The sequence below is a fragment of the Helicoverpa zea genome, chromosome 22 (genome assembly GCF_022581195.2).
Source record: "Helicoverpa zea isolate HzStark_Cry1AcR chromosome 22, ilHelZeax1.1, whole genome shotgun sequence".
Lineage (NCBI taxonomy): Eukaryota > Metazoa > Arthropoda > Insecta > Lepidoptera > Noctuidae > Helicoverpa > Helicoverpa zea.
Window position 1 is genome coordinate 326,258 of NC_061473.1, and position 23,263 is coordinate 349,520.

Sequence of the window (23,263 nt, forward strand, 5' to 3'; positions counted from 1 at the left end):
GTCGTTACGGGTAGTCAGAAGCCAGTAAGTCTGACACCAGTTTTACCAAGGAGTATCGGGTGCTCGGGTAACCGGGTTGAGGAGGTCAGATAGGCACCTTATAAAACACTGATACCCAGCCGAACTACATTAGACTGAAAGCCGACCCCAAACATAGTTAGGAAAAGTCTCGGAAGATGATGATGAAGAAAGTGAGGTATTTTGGTAAGTACTCACATTATTATTAAACTTGGTATGATTAGTATGGTTCTGGTCCTTGTCGGGCGGCGGCGCGGGCGCGTCGGGCGGGAAGGGCGCGGGGCGCGGCGACGCGGCCGCCTCGTCGCGCGGCTCGCCCGACAGACCCAGCACTTGCGCCGCGTACTCGCCCTGGAACGACATGTCGGCGCCTGGAACGTGATGAAATGGAGATTAGGTTTTGTTGATAGTTAAACGTGACAAAAGATGAGGAATACACGGAAAACTATGTGTTTCTTCTAGTTCTTCCGAAGGATACTCGAATCTACAACAACAAGAATTGAATAGCCAATAGCTAAGAAATATCTTTTGAGACGTTTATCACGATGATATGATAAACAGCATCGTCAGTATACTGGCTGAGCGAAGACCTCTCGTCATACAAAAAGCACGTAACATTGATCAACTTAAACCCCTGTATAAGGAGTCTTGGCTATTACATTTTTGATTTGATATCAATTAGATAGATAAGCATTACCTATCAGTTATATCAGACTGTTGGCACTCACTAGAAAGCCTATTAATTCGAATCAATTCGATAATATATTTTCCTTTTCGCATATTCCGAGTAAACATTCAAAAACAATCATCAGATTACAACATCATTGAGAAAATAAACGACATCAAATTACACCCTTCATCAGCACGACCCAATCACGTAAATACCGACACTTTGCTTAAACCTACCAATTACCCTTTAGCAAGTAAACGCTCATAGTATACATGTCCATAAGGAAACCTATGTCGTAGAAGTAAACGATGAAGTGTACGTAAGTATAGCTATGTGGTATACGTGCGGTCATTCATGGATGTGGTGCGCGCGCGGCCTCGGCGCGGTGGCAGTGAAAGTGCCACCGTAATCAGCTGACCGACTATCGGACCATGCCATGAGGAATAGGACCAGAAGTATAAAAGAGGATTTTCTAAGTCTGATATACAGCAAAGTTAAGGTCCTGTCTCTCTCTATAGAGCTTTGCTCCTCCGAAGGGGACTAGTCAGAATGCGTAAACAAATCACTACTGCGTGTTAACAAGATTTAAGATGGCTTTGACAATTAGTCGTAATTAGACCAGTGGTCCTGCCTAGATCAGTGAAAGGCATTGAAAAAGAAGAATTGACATTAGACGAAGTCAGTCAGTAGCACCAGTTACAGAAAAATTAAGAGGCCAGTGGCAAGATTCATGCAAGATCAATAACTTATTGATCTTATACTTATTGACAATAAGTCACCAATACGATAAAACTGATGCAATGCATTCATTTATTACAATCGCTATAAACCAGGCCCCAGATACCTACACTTAAACAAAGATCGGATTTTATTACCGCATCCTTAAATAATTACAAAAGTTGATCAAGTCGATGTCAAAAATCTGAACCTTTAAGAAGTCACAAACCAACTGCACAGATTTCGAAGCCCTTGGTGAGTTACTAGGAATGGCAAAGATAACAGAAGAATATTCAGTCTAGACAACCCGTCAAAGGGACAAATACTTTACCTTCCAAACTGCCTTACTTTCCAAGATATGTATATGAATTTCCATACTTATACGAAGTGGTCCTTCTGACATACAAAGTTACGCTTAATAAAGGCCCGGTAGCTGGTTTCTGTTGGAACATTACTGGCGCGGCCTTAAGGCCACATAGTTCACTGGACCACACGGGAAACACCCGTAAGGGCAGCCAATTAATGTAATTGCTACAATTATTTTTATGTTCAGCGTTTCGGGAAATGTCACAGAACGAAAAACATTCGGAATGAGATAATATAAGCTCTTATGATGAATTGGGGATTACATATTAGGACTTTCAGGAATTTAAATGCTGGCATACATTCTCAAAATATGCATCATTTGTAATGCAAAGGTTTTAGAAAGAAATAAGGTTTTAGAAAGATTTAGTTTTATTGGGCCAACCGTATGTTTACTTAATTGATGAATCCTTCTTTATCCTATAATGTGACATAATTATCAAAGTATGAACACACTTTTTTATTGATATCCAGATAGAAAAGCATGGAAGAAGAAAACATGCTGCGCCAACTCCAAATAGAATTGGGATAAGAGCAGGAGGACAATGATGATGACGAATTCGAACCAAGGAACATGAACATAGAGCAAACCATACATAACACATACGAAAATCACGTACACACATTAAGCTTAGAAACCTATAGAGTTAATATCTACCAAATCTATAGTAATATGAAACTAGTTAGTTGGCGAACAATACGAAATATGGCGCATTGAGTACAGCTCAACTATTGTACAGTTAAAACAAAGCATTGTTCCATGGAATTCGCAGGACTATTGCGAATACCTAAATTAATTTCACTACTATATTGTTTAGTGTAGGAAAAATTTAGAACTACACGTAAAACGCTGTACTGTTCAACGAAATTATAAAGAGTATTGATAAGTGTGTATTTCCCATTGTTTGCCGGCAAGGAGACGTCCATGTCTTGATTGTAATCTTTCAAAAGTTCTACAGGATGGCCGCTTACATACGTAGTTTCATCCTAGATATTATTATCTTCTGAGATGATGATGATGATTATTATCTTCAAGCTTTTCTAGGCACTACCCAACACACCAATAATTGCAAAAAGAACGTCTAGTCTTGCCAAAACATTCTACACTATTCTACAGTAAAATATTTAATTACGAAGTTGTGTCGAACACGAAGTCGATCAGGCCATATTGGTAAGAAACCTTATGTATCCTGTATCGGCGTGCATAGTGACACGTAAACCACATCCTACGTACAAGTGACGCATGACATGCAGTCGCAGGATACCCATATTTATCACCAACCACTAAACTAATATTATTTGTTTGTCCCTTAAAGACTCACAAAACTACGGAGCCGATTAGAATTTTACTTGGACTATTGGGAAGCCGAAAGCCGAAGCTGGAAACGAAAAGGTGGAAGTCGACCCCAACATAGTTGGGAAAGGGCTCGGTGAATGATATTCAAAAGCTACACTATCCCCGGGTGACATCATCATCCATTGCCTATCCCTATCCAATGTTCACATAAAGACATGGCTATATTTTATGACAGTACGGGGAAGAAATTCTCAGAGGACGCAGGTGAAAAGGCAAGAAACAGCTACTTCAAAAGAAAAGTAAAATGCTAATTAGTTAACTACGTAACCGAAACTATGAATAGAAGTCCGAGTAACCCAGTAACACGGCCACGGGGGAATCGCAGCGAATAATCTAAACAAACCGACTAGGTAACTAGTTTGCACACGGACACTTTAGCTATTATTCTAAAAAGGCTATTACGAGTAGTGAGGTGAAATGCATGACACGTAACATTTGCGGAACGCGATGTTACTGCGAATTTGTTCGACATTAGTTGCGCTTGTTTTATTTAGTCTGCTTTCATTAATATAGTTCAAGTATGAGAGTTAAAAGTTTGAATCTGCTGCCATATTACATATGTACTGACCACAGTACCATTGCGAAAGACAACGTCGATTTTGCTTCTATCCTCGGTCAAGAAGAACAACTTCCACACCATCTTACAAAGCCTATTAAAGAAACAGAAAACGAAATGCAATTTCGACCTAATTCGACGAGCAGTCGACACAAATTCGCAGCGAGTCACAGCAAATGGGACGAACTATCGCATTAGTCATGTCGTGTGAACAATACAAAGTTCAGTATGCAACGACTAGAACCGGTCGCAGCCGCTTAGAGAACTTCACTTTTATTTACAGACACTAATTCGATGCAATCAGGGCTGTGCGTTGTTGCGGCGCGTCTGTTTCAGCTTACATTGTAACTTTGTTGCTATTTTACTGTTTGGTTATGTGATGCTGTTTTGTTTTTGGAGCTATCTTTGTGCTGGCTATTGAGGGTTAGCTTGAAGATTTTGGGACTTGATATTGTACTACTTTATAAAGATAATCTAGAATCTGGAACTACAGGTTCTTTCTCAGCTGTATTTGAACTAGCTCAGAAAGTAAAATGTCACAGGTAAAGCAGTTCTTTACAAAAATCATGTTCTTTTAGGCTCCAATTCTTATTTTTTTCCTTCAAATCCTCCATCCTTTACCAAATTGTTTCTGTTTAGGACACAGTCAAGTTTATTGACATCGTAAAATCTTTCACGTTTACGACATCACGCTTTGATAACTCTCGTATAAAGATTAATATTTTATTATTATGTGGGGTACAATAAATCACGTGACTAATGCCTCCAGACCAAACTACCAGTCAACTATAAACTTCTATACAAGAGGTGTCACCATCTTTGGAAAGACCACAATCAGAAATGTTTGTCACATAAAAAGCAAATGGTTGTCGTGTCATCCTTAGTCCGAGCTGTGGCTAGTCGTATTTATATAACATCAAAGAGTTGGTCCGTCTGGCGGCCACTGATTCATATTTCATCAACGTTTGACACATGACATGCTCGCCTCCAATACGTCCCCCTGTGGAAACTCCCTCACTGGAAATTATTTCGTCAAATGTTGGTTTTGTGAACGTTTTCTTTTGTGAATTATTTGAGTATTTGTTTTGAGGGTTTACAACTCTCGCTCGAGGTTTTTAGTCACGTTACTTTATTGATTTTTGTGGAATTTTCCGTCTGGAACGTTTCATAAATTGACTGTTGGAAATAAAATCATCTGTGAATTTCACTGCACTCCTTTAGACTCTTACTGCCAAATTCGCCTAAATGGTTGATGGCCGAAAATTCTGGAGAGATCTCACAGATATTCAATCAGGAGAACCTAAAATAGATCTAAACAGTGCATATCTGTCACTATACCGTGTACTGCCGACGACAAGCTGTCTTGTTTACTAGCCACGAGATCAAAGAGCTTATTACTATCGCGGTTAGCATTCGCAAACCGTTTGTCCCTCTGTCTGAACGCTATGCGTTATAACATGCGGTCGAATGTATGCATGTTAATGTACGGACGCGTTATAAAAACGGATTTGCTCTACATATGTATGTCGATACATTCTGAAGGGAGCGGCTTGTTTACTTGTTAAATTGATGTTTCTGTCGGTAACAATGAAAGGACCTTATTGGGAGATGGTTTCCAGACCTAATAACGCGTTGGAGCCTCACACGATTCTCAAGGAGTTAGAACTGGAAAATAGGTTTGAAACTCTTATTTTCGGAAAATAGCTGCCTTGAAACATGGCCAGTAGCAGGAGAATGTGCGCAAACATTACCGAGTCCAACCATATTCTTAAAGTTCAGGAAGTCTTTTCAAAGTACACCAGAGTCCAAATAGGCGAGGGGTGACTTACACCAATTTCATTAATAGAAAAATCACTTCCACCTCCAGGTACGATTCTAGTTGACCAATTAGGGGGCCACACAATCAGTCACGTGTGTCAGGTCGCTAACGCAGGTGCCACGTATCCAAACAGCCATTGTTGGCAGACCACAATGGCCTACCACGAAATGCTAAGTAAACACCTATGTTATGAGGCCTCGTATCACTGATTTCACTAAAATCATGTGTTTGTTTTTTATGAATGGACTGTTGGTCTAGTCGTAGGTCTGTGGTTTGACTTTCCTGTGAGGATATTGCAATTGGGTTTTTTGTGTACTTATGTATTTGCAGGTGACTTGTATGACGCGTTAAAAGTACGTCACTGTAGTTAAAAAGAAGTCGGACAACGGGTCTGTCCTTGCCAAAAGGTCTTGTCTCATAAGTGATAATTGTTTACTCTTAAATATTTCATAATATAAGTGGGATACTATAGTAGTACAAGACAATAGTGAAATAACAGACTTGGCAAATGAATTGATAAGCACAGTCATTGTTTCAATACTTGAAAAGCAGTGGTTGGGTATTTTCCTTTCAATACAAAAGCAGTTCTTTCCTCCACATTAACTTCTTTGTTTCAAATAGAACAAGCTCGAAATAAAAATGTACATTTTAAAACATGACGTAAATAAATTCTCCGCCAAAAAAGCGACCTAAAATTGGTACCTCCGTACATACAGCAATGTCCTAAAAAGGGACGAAAAAAAATAGGACACTTTCCGTGCGTCTATCACGGCGCGGCTCAGCCGAGACAAAAGAGTGCCGTGGGAGGGCTCAGCCTCCCGGATAATCCGCCAGGGGGCGCTTTGTACGACACGACCCGTTTTGACAGTTGAAATAATGTTTGATAACAATTTTTAAGGATATTTTTTCGCAGAATGTTATTATTTTTCTTACTTAAAAAATGTTGGATGTAACATTTTTATCTCGACCCGTGGATCAGCTTCAAGTAAGAGAAACCGCATCTATTAAATTAATCAACCTGTTTAGAATTTTCCTTTCATAATCTCTGAAATGAGAATTTTGTTTCTATGGGCATAAAGGCTCTCTGTTTTTGCAACAAATGTTGTTTAGCTGGGTCATGCTTTTCGAGCGAAAACACTCTCCAGTTATTTTTCCCGAGTTAGACAAGTGGGGTTGTAACAACTGTCATAACACATTTGACTTATAGCCAGGTTTACTAACTTTCCTATAAATCCACACTCCCATTCAATTAGAAGTGGCTGACAGTAATGAATGTGAAAGAGCCCCTAAAATCGTAAACAAACCCTATTGAAAAAAGGCCCCGGTACAATAACTATGTAAACAATAGTAGTACACGTCTACACGAGGCTGGTCTTTGTTTTAATATTATTTATCTGGCGAGGCGAGGCGAGGCGGAAAGGCGCGGATTTACGAGGGCCATTCTGAGTAAATCGGAATGCAACATTGTGTACGAGCGAAGTGACGCCGACTGATCCGATGCGTTTAGTAGTCGGATAGACAGATACATAGCATTCGAAGACATTGTTTCAAGTACTTTATTGTAAGTGCAACGTTTAAGATGTGAATGTTGTTATGGAGTACCTGTGTTCTGCCTATGTTAAACCAAAGCGAACGTTTTATGTTTGTATGTCGTGAGTAACTTCAGTTTTACATCTATGGCGACTTAAAATCAATGAGACCATAGATCTAGGCATCCGACTATACTTATGTCTCAGACTAAGAATAAGAATAAGAAAAAAATATTTGCACAGAATATGAGTATAAATATAATGCTCGAATTGAAGATTCAATTCTTTTGAACCCATAGTTTCTGCTTTTAAGCCAGAAGATTTTTATATCATCGATTAACATCCAAAACCTAGTTTGGAGATCGTCCCCTATTATTTAAAACACGTTGTACTTTTATCAATATATATATAATTGAAGTCGTGGTGGCCTAGTGGGCAAAGAACCAACCTCCCGAGTATGAGGGCGCGGGTTCGATTCCAGGTTAGGCAAGTACCAATGCAACTTTTCTAAGTTTGTATGTACTTTCTAAGTATATCTTAGACACTAATGACTATGTTTCGGATGGCACGTTAAACTGTAGGTCCCGGCTGTCATTGAACATCCTTGGCAGTCGTTACGGGTAGTCAGAAGCCAGTAAGTCTGACACCAGTCTAACCAAGGGGTATTGGGTTGCCCGGGTAACTGGGTTGAGGAGGTCAGATAGGCAGTCGCTTCTTGTAAAGCACTGGTACTCAGCTAAATCCGGTTAGACTGGAAGCCGACCCCAACATAGTTGGGAAAAGGCTCGGAGGATGATGTTGTACCTTTATCAATACAGTTACAGCCTGTTTATCATCCCACTGCTGGGCTGTGGCCTCCTCTCACACGGAGAAGGATTGAGTGTTAATGACCGCGCTTGTTCAATGCGGGTTGGCGATTTCAGACTATATACCTTTATGAATACTGACCTATAAAAGGCTTGCCGTCAAGCCTCTTCATCCAGTAGAAGCGCTGGGAGTGGGGCTTGTTCTCCCGGTCGTACTGCTCCCACTGCTGGCGCAGGAAGGTGTAGCACACGCAGCAGCATCGCACTGTGCCCTCCTCGTCGCCCTCCGCGCGGTACCCCGCCGGCGGCGCGTGCGCGCCCAGGAACGGGAAGTAAGGCTCCGTACACTGTATAAACGTAAGGATTTTTTTAAGCTAGGCAGTACTAGATTGGAGGTGGATTTTGTCAACGATAGTATTTTGGTCTTCATAGAAGAGTGTATAGTATCCCATGGCAACATGGTTACTAAGTTAGGCACACCTAACCTACACATTGCTTACAGTCTGGAGATGTATTGAATGCTAGTTTAAATCAATACGAAAGAAGTGTGGGTCAAACAGTAGTTGCTTCTTTTGATGGCTGTTTTCTTTAGCCATTATAAACAAAAGCTTATTACGTGTCATTGTCATGTTAGCTGCTTGTAAAACAACATGTCAACACAAATTAAAAACTCGAGTGAAATCTAATAACAAAACTGTGCAACTATCGACCGATTATCGAGTACAATACACAGACAAAATATTCAAGAAATCAATGCAGCGCGTTCCGCTGAATTATAACTATTATCTATTCACTTACCGATTGCATACGCGCCTAAAGCTGTCTACTCACTGGAGACATTCGACAAAATGTTTTTCGAAACATTGAGAGTAATGTTAGGGGAAAGTTTAGAACTAATTCGCCAACATGTAAACTTACTTTTAACCTTACAAAGTAGTATTTATCATCGTTCGTTACAGCCCTCACATGGAGAAGGATTGAGCGTTAATCGCCTATTAATCATGAAACTTTAATAACCCATAATCACCTAGCCCTTTCAATAAATAGAGAGGCCTAAAACTAGTTTAAATCGGCCCTTCTATCCGAGAACTTTACAGTATGTCGCAACGTTTCACCAACACTGTCACGCAGTGAAGACGTGTCCTAACAATAACTATGTGGGAACGTTTATGGGAAAACGGCGTGAGCTATTGCTACGCCTTACACCCGTGATGCGCCGATTATTTCATGGGAACCGCACATAATGGTATTTACAGATGAGACGTAGACGTAGACGATGCACTCTATCAATGTTGCTCAAGTGATCCGACAGAACTAAATGGAGAGAGGCTAAGGATCCGTGGCTTTCATGTGTTGGAATACATGTGTTAGAAATTCAAGTACGTTTCAATCAAAGCTTGGTATTAAATAAGTTTCTTTTTTGGTAAGACTGCTGATGCTGTTTAATTTTTTGGTCTGATTATTTAAACCTTCCCTCTATGAGTGAAGAGGGTCAATTGCCTATATTTTGTAGTACTGCCACAACTCGTAAAATCCCCCCGTCTGATGCTGTAAAATCTACAATGTAGATACATCGGGTACGACACCCCAGTAATCCTAGGTATTCTTTTCGCAAGCTACCCGTTTTCCCTAATACTAAAATATTGGAATTTGTCTGTCGTTTCGCTAGAATGAACTGGGACTATCCCTGGATTCTGAGGGATAGGGCTTACTTCGCTTGAAAACTGGGATAGATATAATCCATCCCACCCAAAACAAAAATGTGAAAGACTGCCAAGTTCGATAATATGGGAATGCTTCGCCTATAAAAGAAGTGAGATCTGAATAAGTACCAAGTTCCATACACATACCTCAGTTAAAAATAGTTACTTTTTAATGATGTTACTTGGCAAGTTTTCATACACCGTTATAAACCTACTAAACGCAATGAATCAAGTATTTAATTTTCTATTAAAACTTGCCAAGTAACATCATTAAAAAGCAACTATTTTTAACTGAGGCTTGTGTATGGAACTTGGTACTTATTCAGATCTCACTTCTTTTATAGGCGAAGCATTCCCATATTATCGAACTTGGCAGTCTTTCACATTTTTGTTTTGGGTGGGATTTCATTTATTTTTGTAAGGTCGTTTATTTTTATTTTTTCTTATGATGAAGTTAGTTAAAGAAATGTCTCATTTATACTATCTTTTAGATTTTTTTATATGCACTATGTTTCTTACAAAGAAATGAACTAGATTAAATAAATGGACTAGATTTACCAACTGACTGACATGACATGTTATCATATATTATGTTCGTGGATCAAAGTTACACATTCGTTATTTTCGAAAGTGATTCACACTTGGCCGTTTTCAGATTTTTACTTTACTTTGACTAAATACAAACCTTTGTACCATTCGAAGATATATTATATAAATATAGATAAATTTAGTAGTTTTAGTTCCTTAGGGGTATAAATTTACACCGGGTATAAAACACCTTCATTATTTTGAAACCGACTCACACTTGGCCATTTTCAGATTTTTCCCTTTACCTTGACATAAAGACCTACCTCCATGCCAAATTTCAAGTCAATACGACCATTGGAAGTGGTCTAGGTTTTTGATGAGTGAGTCAGTGAATCAGTCAGTCAGTGAGTGTATAGTAAAAACAGCTATTTTCTGACGTTAATATCTCAAGACCTACATATAGGTATATTAATAAAATTTTGTATTTTAGATAAGTGAGGGGGTCTCAACAGATACTAGAAATTTGATATGCATAAATAAAATAGATTTTGAGTTACAGGGGGGTCGAATTTGGCCCGAAATGGTTCGTGTAATATAACCCACGGCCGGTGTGTCGCTTTTTTTGCTCGAACTTGGCGGACACACTGCCGTGTGTCTAGATTTGTCATCTATCTTACTTTACAAATACTTACATATGTAGGTATCAGAAAGACCATGTTTAAATGATCTTCTTTGTTTTGATGTAGAAATAGAACCTATTTGAGATGTGTGATTCAAATTAAGGAATGGAAACGGCTATGAGTGAAAAAGAGTATCACTAATTCGGGGTTTGTCTCAAAAGACGTGCAAACCTGTATCTATAAAGTAGGCCGATTGCTCTGATAAAGGCCAAAATCTCGTATATTAAACGTTAGTTGGTCGGCGCTCCCATACATTTGTCTAATTAAACTTTGGCCCCCGTACGTTTCAGGAGCGCGCACGTTTTTCGAACGTGTGATAAGCTCGACACGGGGGACGCGTGCGCGGCTATCTTTCTGAATATCGATAATGATAATAACTTAGGTCTGACAGAGTATTCGCTCAAAACCTAAGAATATCCTATACCTTTGAAATCAAGGTTTTTGACGAAACATCATCAAACGTTCCGAGATAATTGATGACACGTAAAGAACATCGCACAACTATCATATTAACTTCACAATATCAAAAGGTTGCCTAGAAACCTCAAAGAACCGATTCTAGTAGTGTTCGTTTAGCTCTACATATATAGAAAGGTTCTTTCAAATACAACGTGTCACGTCTGGTATTATTCAACTTTTTACCAAACCCTGACTAGAGCACAACAGGATAAATGCCATGAATGGTATATTTTTCGGAATTTTCACGCTGGGCACAGCAAACTCTTCGCCACGTGACGAGCATGGCCAAAATCGCACGTGATACCAGTCACACACACTCATGTATATGAATGGACGTCACGAAACGGACCACAGAGGACCTCTCATAAATAAATCGATCTATTATTGTATAAGAATTAGGTCACATTATGCGCCGACTAACCATTAACATAAGCATAGTTCTTATTAAAATGTATTTATTCTCAGTTATTGATATTCCGTTTAATATTATTGTAATTTGTTCTTTCGTCCTTCTTGTATTTTGTGGAATTATTATAATATCTCATGTTTGATGTCCTTGTTTATAGCTTATGTCTTTTCAATGAATAAGCTTTTCTATATCACTACGCCTTTGAAGAACGTCAAAGTAGAATGACAAGAGCACATTAAAAAATAAATGTTGAGCCTGTTTTATACATTACAAAGACACGAACCCACATCATAATCAATAAAATATACAACACAGCCGTCCCCTACAAACAGTTCCAATCACAGCACCAATGTTAATATTTTGCCTCGAACAAGAGCACACTCGAGCACCGGCCATAATTACGTGTCAAATGTCAATCGCTTTAGGCGCTCCATCAATTGCCATCCGGTTGGAACTGGCCGAACACATGACTACACGTAATAAGACGCGAATTGGGTGACAATGTCGTTCTGAACGTCAAGACATCGTTGCGAAATGATGGATGCCTCCGATTCGTTGTGGTGCGAAGGTTTTGTGTGGCGAAGGGGAAATTACTAAGCTATGAAATAAGTTGTGCTATTTTAAGAACATTGTTTATCTTTACACATAGGTTAGCCATAGGGCATCGGCCTCACATGCTCACGGGATACCTTATTCTATCTTCGAAATCCGAGCATGGAACACATCTGCATATGGGATCACAATCTTTCATAGTACTGATGCACCGTAGCAGTTAAGATACTACCATGGTATGTAACCCTATTTCTTGGAAGGTTCAAAATAATCCAATGAGCCTCGACAATGGGTACAGCAGAAGGGAGTGTCAAACTTTTGCTGACCCAATGTACTTTCTGGAGCAATCGCGCAGCCGTGTAACTGTATCCTTGTAGACTCGAGCACTTCGAAAGTGATAGGGCACGTACTTTAGCTGCAAACTGGTGTAATGTTACCTGCGTATCAGGCTTGACTCTGACGGTGTAGTGGTCGCTGAACCCGGCGCCGCCGCACACGAAGCACACGCGCGCGTCCTCCTGCTGCGCGGGCGCCGGCTTGTCGCGCGACGCGCACGGCGACGCCGGCTTTGACGCCAGCGAGCTCTTTATGTACGCCTTGGCCTTCTCCATACCCGCCCAGCTGGTGGACAATACAGAACAAGAGTTAAAACAAGTCAAAATCAAAAACAAAAAGAAAAGAGACAAAAATCACATGATAAACAACCAATTAGACTAGAAAAGCATCACCGAAGACTGGGTAGACAGTTACGTTCTTCAGAGCTTTTTGCAGAGGGTTAAGTATGCCTTTGCAAAGAGCAAACTACAAGAAAACGCGTCTCGTAAACTATAGAAGTTGTATCATCGTACATATTTCTCTCCCTCTCTCGCAACCTCTCTTCCCAATACAACGACAGCAATGATTGCAAATGAACTTTCCTATTAACGACATTATTGAGACCTATTCCTTTCCCATAGCTCCCATTCCCTAGAAGGATAAGAATCGCATGGGAAGCTACCAAGAAGCAGTTCCATTCAATCGATTAAATGTTCACCTCACTAATTTCAAGAAAACCATAAATAGCTTTCCTCCGCCGCGATCAGCGATTCAAGACATCTATAGGTCGTGAAAATCCAATCGGAAAGTGAACCCTGGCGCAGTGCCAGCATTTACTAACACTTTTAGGGTAACACCCATGAATATCAAACAGGAAAGTCTTGCAAATACAACTCTTTGGTAACCATATCGACGAATAGACATTTTGCTATACATTGCTTTTCATTGACAGTTATTTAGTTGATTAGAATTTAAATTAAGGAGTTATCTGTACCATTCTTTACTCTTCAAGGTATTATAGTACTCAGGGGCAGTAGGAATAAAGTTTCCCAAAGGAAAGTTGAACTCAGGCCTCAGGGAGAGTAAGCTATGAAATATGATTTATTCCTTTGCGAATGCAGCGCGAAACGAAATCTAATAGAGCTTTGACCACCCAGACGGGAATTTTAGTCTGGAAAATACCTTTTCTATTTAGTCATAGCTTTTTTCATCCTAGTCCAGCAAATGGAAATAGTCCAGTGAATATTCAGTAAATACATTACTTCACCGACATTGAGAGACATGAGACCATTTCAGATATTATTGGACCTATCAATCGTATCTCGAGCTGTCGATACGGGGTGACGTAATTGTCAATATGATAAGCATTGTGGTGTCGTCGCTCGATACAGTATAATGTTTAGATAGAATACTTTCAACATAAGGCTAATGCTCTCTGGTGACGTCAGCTAGTAATTAGAAACAATCTTTTAGAAGTACTCCAGTTGCAAAGAAAAAAACCTATTGACTTACTGGGCAATGAGGTTACCAGAAAGATAGGCACCTACGTCTTGCGCTACCAATCACAATGACATCCATAAATATTGAGAATTGTCGCATAATTATACAGTAGTTACGCCTGGTGTATATTGCCTAATCATCAAAAGGGAGGTAATTAGCTCATCTGTTGTAGAAACAATAGTCCAGAAATGGACTACAAGTCCAGTAAATCAAGGCACTCATCTATTATAATCTAGGCATTTGGAAGCAGCTCACGTCTTGTAAATACGTGACTTCAGGTGATTCCGCTTGGAATTCTGCCCATTAATGAAGGATGGCCTACAAATAACTTAGAAAAAGGGAAGGCTGTGAAGGCGAGCCGCGAATAATAAGCGCGAAATTAATTTAATTTATGACACAAAAGAATAATAATTAAAACACGAACGCGACTTGAGTACGGTCTGGAACTGTAAAACTACTGAAGCAAAAATTATTGTCGGACTCGATCTTTGATTAAAGAAAAAGTATGATAAAGATCACTTGCCCTCAAGTTTTCTCAACAACTTAACTAATGCAAGAACCAAAACCAGTATCGTCAATAAAAGAGCTCCATGAGGTTTTATTTATCTTACCCAATTATCACATTCAACTGATTTTTTTAAAGAAAAGGGGAATTTTGAGCCATTCAATTTTTACGGCGACACTGAAATAAACATCGTCGTTTCCCTAATGGCGTATATGCGTGAATACACCCTTCAACGGGACTTTTTATCAAATTATAGGCCATGACCCCTTCCCATAGAAATCGGCGCCCAGCCGCGATAATCGCTGTACATTAATGAATATTTTATTACACATTACGACTAAGCGATCGTGTCGCGCGATTGTACTAATGAGTCACGCAGGATTTGGGTGTTTAACTATTATTTGGTGACCGCTGATGAAATGGATACCACTGATAAATGAGAACAACAGAAATTCTTGGATGAAACTTCTACAGGGTTATTTGAACGCCCGAATTTAGCCAGTGTTTAAATCCCATATGGAGCTATAGGTCTTGCCACACACGTCATGAGCCAGCCATTAATATCCACAACTGCAGCTCCCAGGATTACAGCCGTGACGTACATCGCCTTGGCAGCCACAGGGATACGTCATAAGCATCCAGCAGCAGCATCGATCGTCTGACGTAGCATCACGCTCCGAAAGTGCGAATACGATGACGTGTTCTGTTCATTGTTAGGACGGACATTGAACTGTAGTGGCGTCCTACTTCTTTTTGTCTTTGTAGAATTAAACGGTACAGTTTTTGCTGTAGTTTCAGCTGGAAAGTTGGTACTGAAACTTTAAATGGTAGCTACAGATAGCGAAAACATTGCAGCGTTATTTTTTCGCAGCAGCAAAGGACATGACCCCTTGAGTGAGAGACCTAAAAGTCGACTAATGGGCTCATTTACACTACGTCGTCTGTCCTATTAAAGCTAACTACTTAAAACTGTCAGTGCAGTATAACAAACTGATCAACAACTGCCAGTCAGCACCGTCCGATATCCGAGCGAGGGAAATTCATCGCAAATACAGGCATGTATACCCGGGTACATACGGATAGTCGGAATTAGTCAACATGCGAAGTAAACCCGGAATACTGATTAGTAGCAAGCTTCAGGATTAGGGTTGACTAGAGGGGCTGCTGTGGCGTGTTAACGATAACATTTCATAAGCATAAGAAAGGGTAGATAAAGCTTTTGAAAAACATTCTCTGTTTTATGAACCCCAAATTACAAAAATAAACCAAATTACTTAATAAAATTAGCATGATATTAGATTTTACGTAAACATTTTGAAGTATGTACTTGCTTAAATATCAAACTCATTAGAATTTCGCTTAATTTAATTAAATTTGTTTGCAGACGACTACAAACTTATATTTATCCAGTGAGCAAATATTAGCTATATTAAATCTCGCCAGAATAACTTCATAATATTTGTCAAAGATAAATGAGTTTCGTAGTCGAGAGTAGTGGCTATAGCTTCGAGCTAACTCGGTTTGTTTCGTAAATTCCCCAGTAAATTAACTTGATTTGGTCTATCCTTCGCGTAAACAATAAATACTGTTGAACAATTTGCGGACGCAATTCGGTTGAGAATTCAATTTGGAGATATTGCTTTAAAACAATTACCTTGGTGGATTTTGTTGGTATTAAAGCTAAAAATCCTTTTTCAAGTGACAAATAGCCACACTATCAAATCCATGTTTAGCTTAAAGAGTATATTATTTAAGCATGTGTGCGAACACATTAGAACCGTGACGTATTTCCTTAAATGTCTTATGATGAAATGGTTTTCCAAATGTGTAACAACCAGTTATCGATACTCGACACATAAACACTTCCTGCATTCGATATTCGACGGTATCAGATACTTAGATCTCTATTAGATATGGTTCAAATAGCGTAGTAGGAATGAAATTCATATTTGGATATATTTCCAAGTGCGTAGAGTAGTATTGAATTGTCTAAATTACCTAAGTAATTACGAAGATTATAGGATTACCACAATGCCTAATTGACTACTTTGCAATAGAATGGACGATAAAGGCAAAAGTTAGGTGTACATCCAAATTGGCTTTTGGTTGTTTTGAGTCGTTGAATTTTGGAAAGGTTTCAGAAGTTAGATGAAAGAAGTAAAGAAGAACAAAATTACAAATATCTAATGCGTACTTCCTACATAAAAGTTTCCGATTTACATAAAAAATTGATTTTATATTTACGTCGACGCACCGATCCATTGGATTGGCACCCAACAGGGATTAAAATTTTAAGTCCAAAATTACATCGAAAACTGACATCGGCAGACATCCCACTCACACACACATACATACAGACAGACAGCACCCACCACATCCTACCTGTGTCGCCACAAGCGAGTACCAGGCGCGCAGATATGCAAACACGTCGGATCACAATGACGGACGGACAATCCGATCGATACGTACGAGTGACGTGCCGGGTCTAATTGCCGGCCCTTTGTGCTACCGCCGTGTATGTTGGCCTGTCTGGGCTACTACATACATACACTACATATGTACGTAAGTGCGTATGTGTGCAATTTTTGTCTGCCTCCCTCAGGAGGGGTCTGGTGGATACGGACGCACGCATACACGCACATTTTGATAACCTGATATCAAAACGAAAGCCTAGTATCAAATTTTCGAGCGGCGGTTTTAGCAAAATCAATATTTGGATGAGGCCTTTTAACAGGTCAAATATTTAGAGAGGAAAATATTAAATAGTCATAAATAGTGATGAAGCAGTGGAAATCCCTAATAATTTTGCGTTTCGTTGAACGAATCTATCTTTAACGACTTCCTTGTCTATTGTTGTTCCAAAGCTGAGACTTATCAGGTACAACAAAATATGAATCTACTTAGGCCTATATTCCACCAAACCAGAGCGTAGCGGAGAAGTTTTTAAGCAACCAATACAACTTCGTTATTCAATCGTCATGTCACCGCCCACGCACTAGCACCCCTAAGCAGATCGAAATCAAAATCGAAAATCTATTGGTTGTTTAAGAATTCCGCTCGGCTTCGCTTCAATGGAGACTGGGCCTTACTCTCAACTACGGAGCGTGTAACAATTGCTACACAAATGTTGTTAGATTACATTACTTATCAGCTGGTGGCGGAACCGGTTCGGTCCGGTTTGAGGCCGCTGTGATGTCTTTTTAATGGCATCTACCAATTGGCGGGGAGCAAATAGGCAACCGCCATCAAGGACGATTGACTGCTAATATTTGCTGAGGTTGAATCATCACAACGTAGTATTTCGTGGTACTTATTATAATTCAATATCGTGTATCTTGTAAAGTAAACGCGGAATGGATAAATATTGAAAAAACCACATCATTGTATGGTCTCGCAACATTGCATTTTCGCAATCTTTTATGATTATGACTCAAGAATTTGGTCTGACTTTTGAACATTTGTTAAACATTAATCAATCAGAGTAAAATTAACAATTTTAATCATGAACGAGATATAAATATTAAATAAAAACCTCTTCGTGAATATTCCATGTACTTAATGATGTGAATCACTAATGGCTATTTATTTATAGTTTCGTAAAATGAGTTACCTATCACTTTATCGAGATAAACATCATGTTTTGAACGAGTTATTTAATTTATCTTGGTTATATCTTTATGGCGTTGTTTGCTGATGGAGTGACAGATAAAGTGGTTGCCTTAATTACTGATGAGATTAAAAATCATCACTGAACATCATTAAATTAGCTTCCGACAGAGGCGGCACTTAAATAAATCTACAATGAGACGGCCGAAGGATTTAGTTAGGTGATACCACAACAGATTTACTCGCTATTTTTAATTTGTTAAAACGACCTTATTTAAGTTATAAAATAGTCATGAATAAGTACATAACGGTAAATCAATAACCAATATATTTTCGATACTCACTTACCAAATAATCATAAAAGGATCAAAATCTCCTAAACCTTTCTAGGAGCGAACTCATATGGAAAAGGAGATATTTCTACTCTACATATCTGCACGTCTTACTATATGAAAATAACACCTTTCAACTTCCCATTACTCGAGACTTCGGTAGGTACTCAGTACCTATGCCAATAGAAGTTACGCTTCCCTAAATAGGAATGGACAAGTAATCAATAAAATCAACAATTTCCAAGTAAACACTGAACGAGAAATGGCTTCATAACAACAAAATTCAATTGGTTTGCGGCTAAATATTCCAGCAAATTACTTGCGGTATTCAATTTACGTTTCTAAAGACTAGGCGAGTGCTAATTGAAAACGTTCATATCAACGTCAATGTTTCTACCACATTTTAAATTGGCTTTCAATTTCACGGAAATATTTAGGGTCCCTATTGGTAAAATCTGAATTAGAAGTCTATTCAGACCCTTACGGGAAAAATATTACTTCTATAAACATACAGCTATTCGTCAAAAATTAAAAACACAATGCCTGGAGACAACGTAGCCATCGTCTTCTTAAACAGTGCTTGCAATTATCTCCAGAATACCAAAGATAATTAAAACAATTAAAAACCTGTTTTCTTTTCGGCAGAAGTGTAGTCAAAAAATACCACGCAATTTAAAATTGAAATCACGTTTCATTTTTAAAACCAATAAAACAAAATGGATTCAAATTATTGACGGAACCCACGGTAGCCTGAACATCAACAAATTCGTACAAAATAAATATTTATTAAACATTAATGACTACGATTTGTATCAACCTCTCCCCGGGCGTACAAGGCACGGGGAGGGGGAGGCTACCACCCCCAACACCCCGCCCGCTTTGCCGAAACGGGCTTTCGTTTGAATATTATTTTCTATAAAAACGTCCCTTTAATTCATATAGGGTTAGCAAACATGTAGACGGAATGTGCTGAAAAAAATTGTGAAAGTTTTGGATGTATGTTGATCAATCACTTCAAGCCAAAAAGGTAAATGGTTTAGATAAAGAGGCGTATGTGTCAAGACTGAATGAAGACGACAGTAGTTCTTCTTAGAGTACCAACAATATAAAACACTAAAGGTAGCCAATGAAATGCCACGTTTTCTTCAAGTCAAGGAAATTGTTAAAACCTTTAGGCTGGTATTCGCACCTTTCTAAGCAATTATTTAATGTTTTTTATGGCGTTAACAAAGTTCAAGAGGTTCCGCCATTAGGAGTGTCGACATTTAAGAGCTGTTAGCAACATTAATTCTCGAAGTAAAGGGCACCGCCAATAAAAAGGGAAATCTTACCGAGAGATTATCGAAGACTGAATCTACTTCACAACAGCGGCAGCGTCTGAATAAAATAAGATGAAAATCGCGGCATAAAAATATGAAGTCCGTGCCTTTATGCATTAGGGTAATAGAACCGAAGAATCTCGGGGCTTACAAAAATATTTCCGTCCAGCCAACAGCACTCCAATCTCAAAGCTACTTTGATGAATATTAGAGATAAATTCGGGGACGACATTTGGTGTTGAATTTATTTATCGTTCTGCCAGCCCTGACCACTTCGCCATTATCCAAATACTTATATTAACCGAACTATCGCATCGAGTAGGCGGCAAGGTAAATAAAATATAAATTCAGTTAGAAGCCCTTCCTTTTCTATGGGCTCCATTGGTTCCTCGTATTTGATGTAAAAGATTCAACGTACATTTGTGCGTATAATATTTTTGTTGTTACCCGGCGGACGCGATGTGTCCTGTTTTCGGAGAATACGGGAAAATAAGGCACTTATTCGTTGAGCTACTTGCGAGTTAAGAATAGATTTTATGTGTTTATCCTATAGCTGTTGTTTTCCCTTTGTTTGCTGAATAAACAGGGTAGTATATGACCCCGATATTTTGCTTAGAAACAGTAACAGAAAAACCTCCCAATGAAATAGCATCCACAATAATAATATTAAGTTAGAAGGTCCAGCAACGAGAAGTGAAAATGGATAGAGTCAATATCTAACCAGGCCAGAATAACATTTCATCTTTATTCCGGGAATCGGTAGGCAAATATTTACAGTCGCAATTTGCCAACTTAGTTGTAAGTCTATTACCACTTACTGGATACCAAATAATCGAAACGGCATAGTGTTTCTGAGAATTTTCTTAGGGAAAACCATGTTTCACCTGACCCCGAAATAAAAAATGATGACATGACTAAACGATTCACTTTATTGCGAAAACGCAAAGAAATTAATAATTAAAAAAATCTTAATATTTGAAACGGAAAAAAGTTCAAAAAAAGATGATACTTAATTACTCGCGTGGGATCAGATTAAATCGAGCGATGTGTCAATTTTTACTTTGTAAATAACTTCGGGACTTTTTATAAAGCGCTTTCGCTTTCTTTGTGAGTATATTGTAACGGTGACCTTTGAAATCTGTTAATTCTAATACGGTAGATAGATTATACGTCATTTCTGCTGTTATGTTAACGGAGTCTCCGCTTGAAAACCGCAGACAGTTTTATCTACGGATACATTTGTTTATTAAATGTATTCAGAAAGCAACCCAATGTTATTATAAAACACTGACATCCAACCGCAAATGGTAAGACTCGCCGTTCGCCGACGGTCTTAGAAAAAAAAAACAATGTTGGAATTGTTTCAGAGATCAAAACGCTATAACAGTTGCCATTTGTGTGTTCGGGTATAATAGGCATTACATAACCATGTTTTTATATTCCGTATTTGTTTTCCAATGAACTAGCATTCATTATTGCTTTTTGTTGAGTATGAAATCGATTCCTTGTGAGACGTGTTTAGACTGATGCCATTCAAAATGTCATTACGAGTCAAGCTTGTAGAGATGGAATGATATTTATCTTCATCATGTCGTGATGGGATACTGTTTTTTCACACTGACCGGGATTCTTTGACAGACCATAGTTTTCAATATGTCGCCAGAGGCGTTGAATATCACATATCATGATGCGATGCATTTGTTCACTGAATTTAAATGGCTATAAATAGTTACTTAAGTGCAAATGACATACTTTACAATCTCATAAATGTGAATGATGTTCTGTGATGTAATTTGCATGGGCGTAGCTCGAAAAACTACAATTTTCAAACATTTTCAGTTTTTGAAACTATAGATTGAGCTCTCGACTCGATTGAGGAACGACAGTCACTCCAAATAGTTTTTCAAAAACATCGCAACATCAGAAAAAGCTAGAACAAAAACTGAGTTTAAGTACACTCACTTAAATCCAGTGATTGGAACTGTGTCCGATAAAATGGTGATAGGCGTGCACCGAATCGGGGCGCTATTGTTGTCGAGGGGTGGACAGCCTGGGCCCCTGGGTCCCAACCCAAAGGGGGGCCAGTACATCCGTAGCTAGGAATATACAAATATTTAATTCACGGCGCAGTTAGTTCGTGTAAACGCTGCAATGGCTGCAGATAGCATCGATCCCGTGTTGGAAACATTCGACAGTTCCACGTTTTATGATAAATATTTTATTTTCTAGTCGATGTCACGATTGTAGGCTTTCAACTGAAACTGTAGTTAAACAGCATGATCTCGACGCGACTGCAGCTGTAACATCGATTTTTATTTTTTCTGTGGGTCACAAGCGCATATTCAATATTTTCAAAATCTTCCCAGGCTCTTGCCAGTCGTCATTCGGAGAACGCTGACCAGCTCACCGCGCCATCAATTCACTGTCGCTTTCATAAACACACACGTCATACAATCGTATTTGGCAATGCGGACTATGATCAGACGCCGTCACTTCCTGTGACGTCTCTCCATAGCGCCATTCTGGCTTACCAAACAAATATGACAGGATACGAGGAGACAGACTATTTGATTTATTTGCTTTGTAGAAATAAGCACTTCCGTAAAGCGAATAACTAAAGTAGACCGACGGACAAACTACTGTTCCAGAACCGGTGATCTCATATATTTTCCTTAGACAAAGTAGATGATTTCGCTATTTCTATTATTTTCTTATAGTTACTTTTTTACAAAAATAATCCCTCCGCAGTCTTTGAATCGCGCAGTTTCTTCATGACATGTTATCGTTTCATTTATATTATTCAGTTACTAACATTTTTTCCAATATTTTTGCACTGTCTCACTATATTGTGAGAATTACTCGTCTATGTTTAACTAAACTAGCCATGTTTTCCTAAACTAGGATAATTATATACCTCTTCCGCGAACAATAACTACCTTATATTACAATCATAAGTATGTAAACAACGGTAACTGTATCAATCGAAACTTTCCTCATCATATCATTTGACACACAAACCAGTAATTAAGCTACAAAATTAAATTAAACAGACAATTAGCATTTAATCTGTCATCAATTAACTATCAAGTAAATTGTCAAAACGATTACAACAAACAGGAAATTAAAAATAGAACTCAGAAGGAGTGACATGATTAATAATGGCGTTTAAAAATATTTGATTCTGATTTAGCGATTGGCATTTTAATTAAGCAATGATATTTGCGACCGTCAAACACGAAACCGCTAAAGTTTATTTTATCGAAGTTTGGAAAGAACTTGTTTAATTTGTGAGCTATTTTTAAATGTCTTTTAAAGTCAAGTAGGCGTTTTCTATTTAAATAAAAAATGTGAATGTAAGCGAAAAACATGCATGAAGAATTTGGTAGATTAGGTAAGTATAATTTGTAGCCTGTTCTATAAGAAAAGACTCTTTCACCTACGTGTTCAATTTGACACACCAAGTTTGCCTTTTGAATGACCCCTTTCGTTAAATCTATGATCTCTTATCATGAAAAGGACG

General features: G+C 38.6%; 1 protein-coding gene across 4 annotated transcripts in view; it reads right to left on the reverse strand.

Moving 5' to 3' along the window:
- The window catches only part of LOC124641387, a 141,236-nt gene that overhangs the window by 80,164 nt on the left and 37,809 nt on the right, over nucleotides 1–23,263 (reverse strand). For all 4 annotated transcript variants that reach the window (XM_047179460.1, XM_047179458.1, XM_047179459.1 and 1 more), the window contains exons 2-4: nucleotides 12,604–12,787; nucleotides 7,978–8,182; nucleotides 217–389 (exon numbers count right to left, since the gene is read on the reverse strand). In XM_047179460.1, coding sequence (XP_047035416.1) covers nucleotides 217–389; nucleotides 7,978–8,182; nucleotides 12,604–12,777 — 552 coding nt within the window. In that variant the 5' untranslated portion in view covers nucleotides 12,778–12,787. The remainder of the gene's footprint in view (nucleotides 1–216; nucleotides 390–7,977; nucleotides 8,183–12,603; nucleotides 12,788–23,263) is intronic.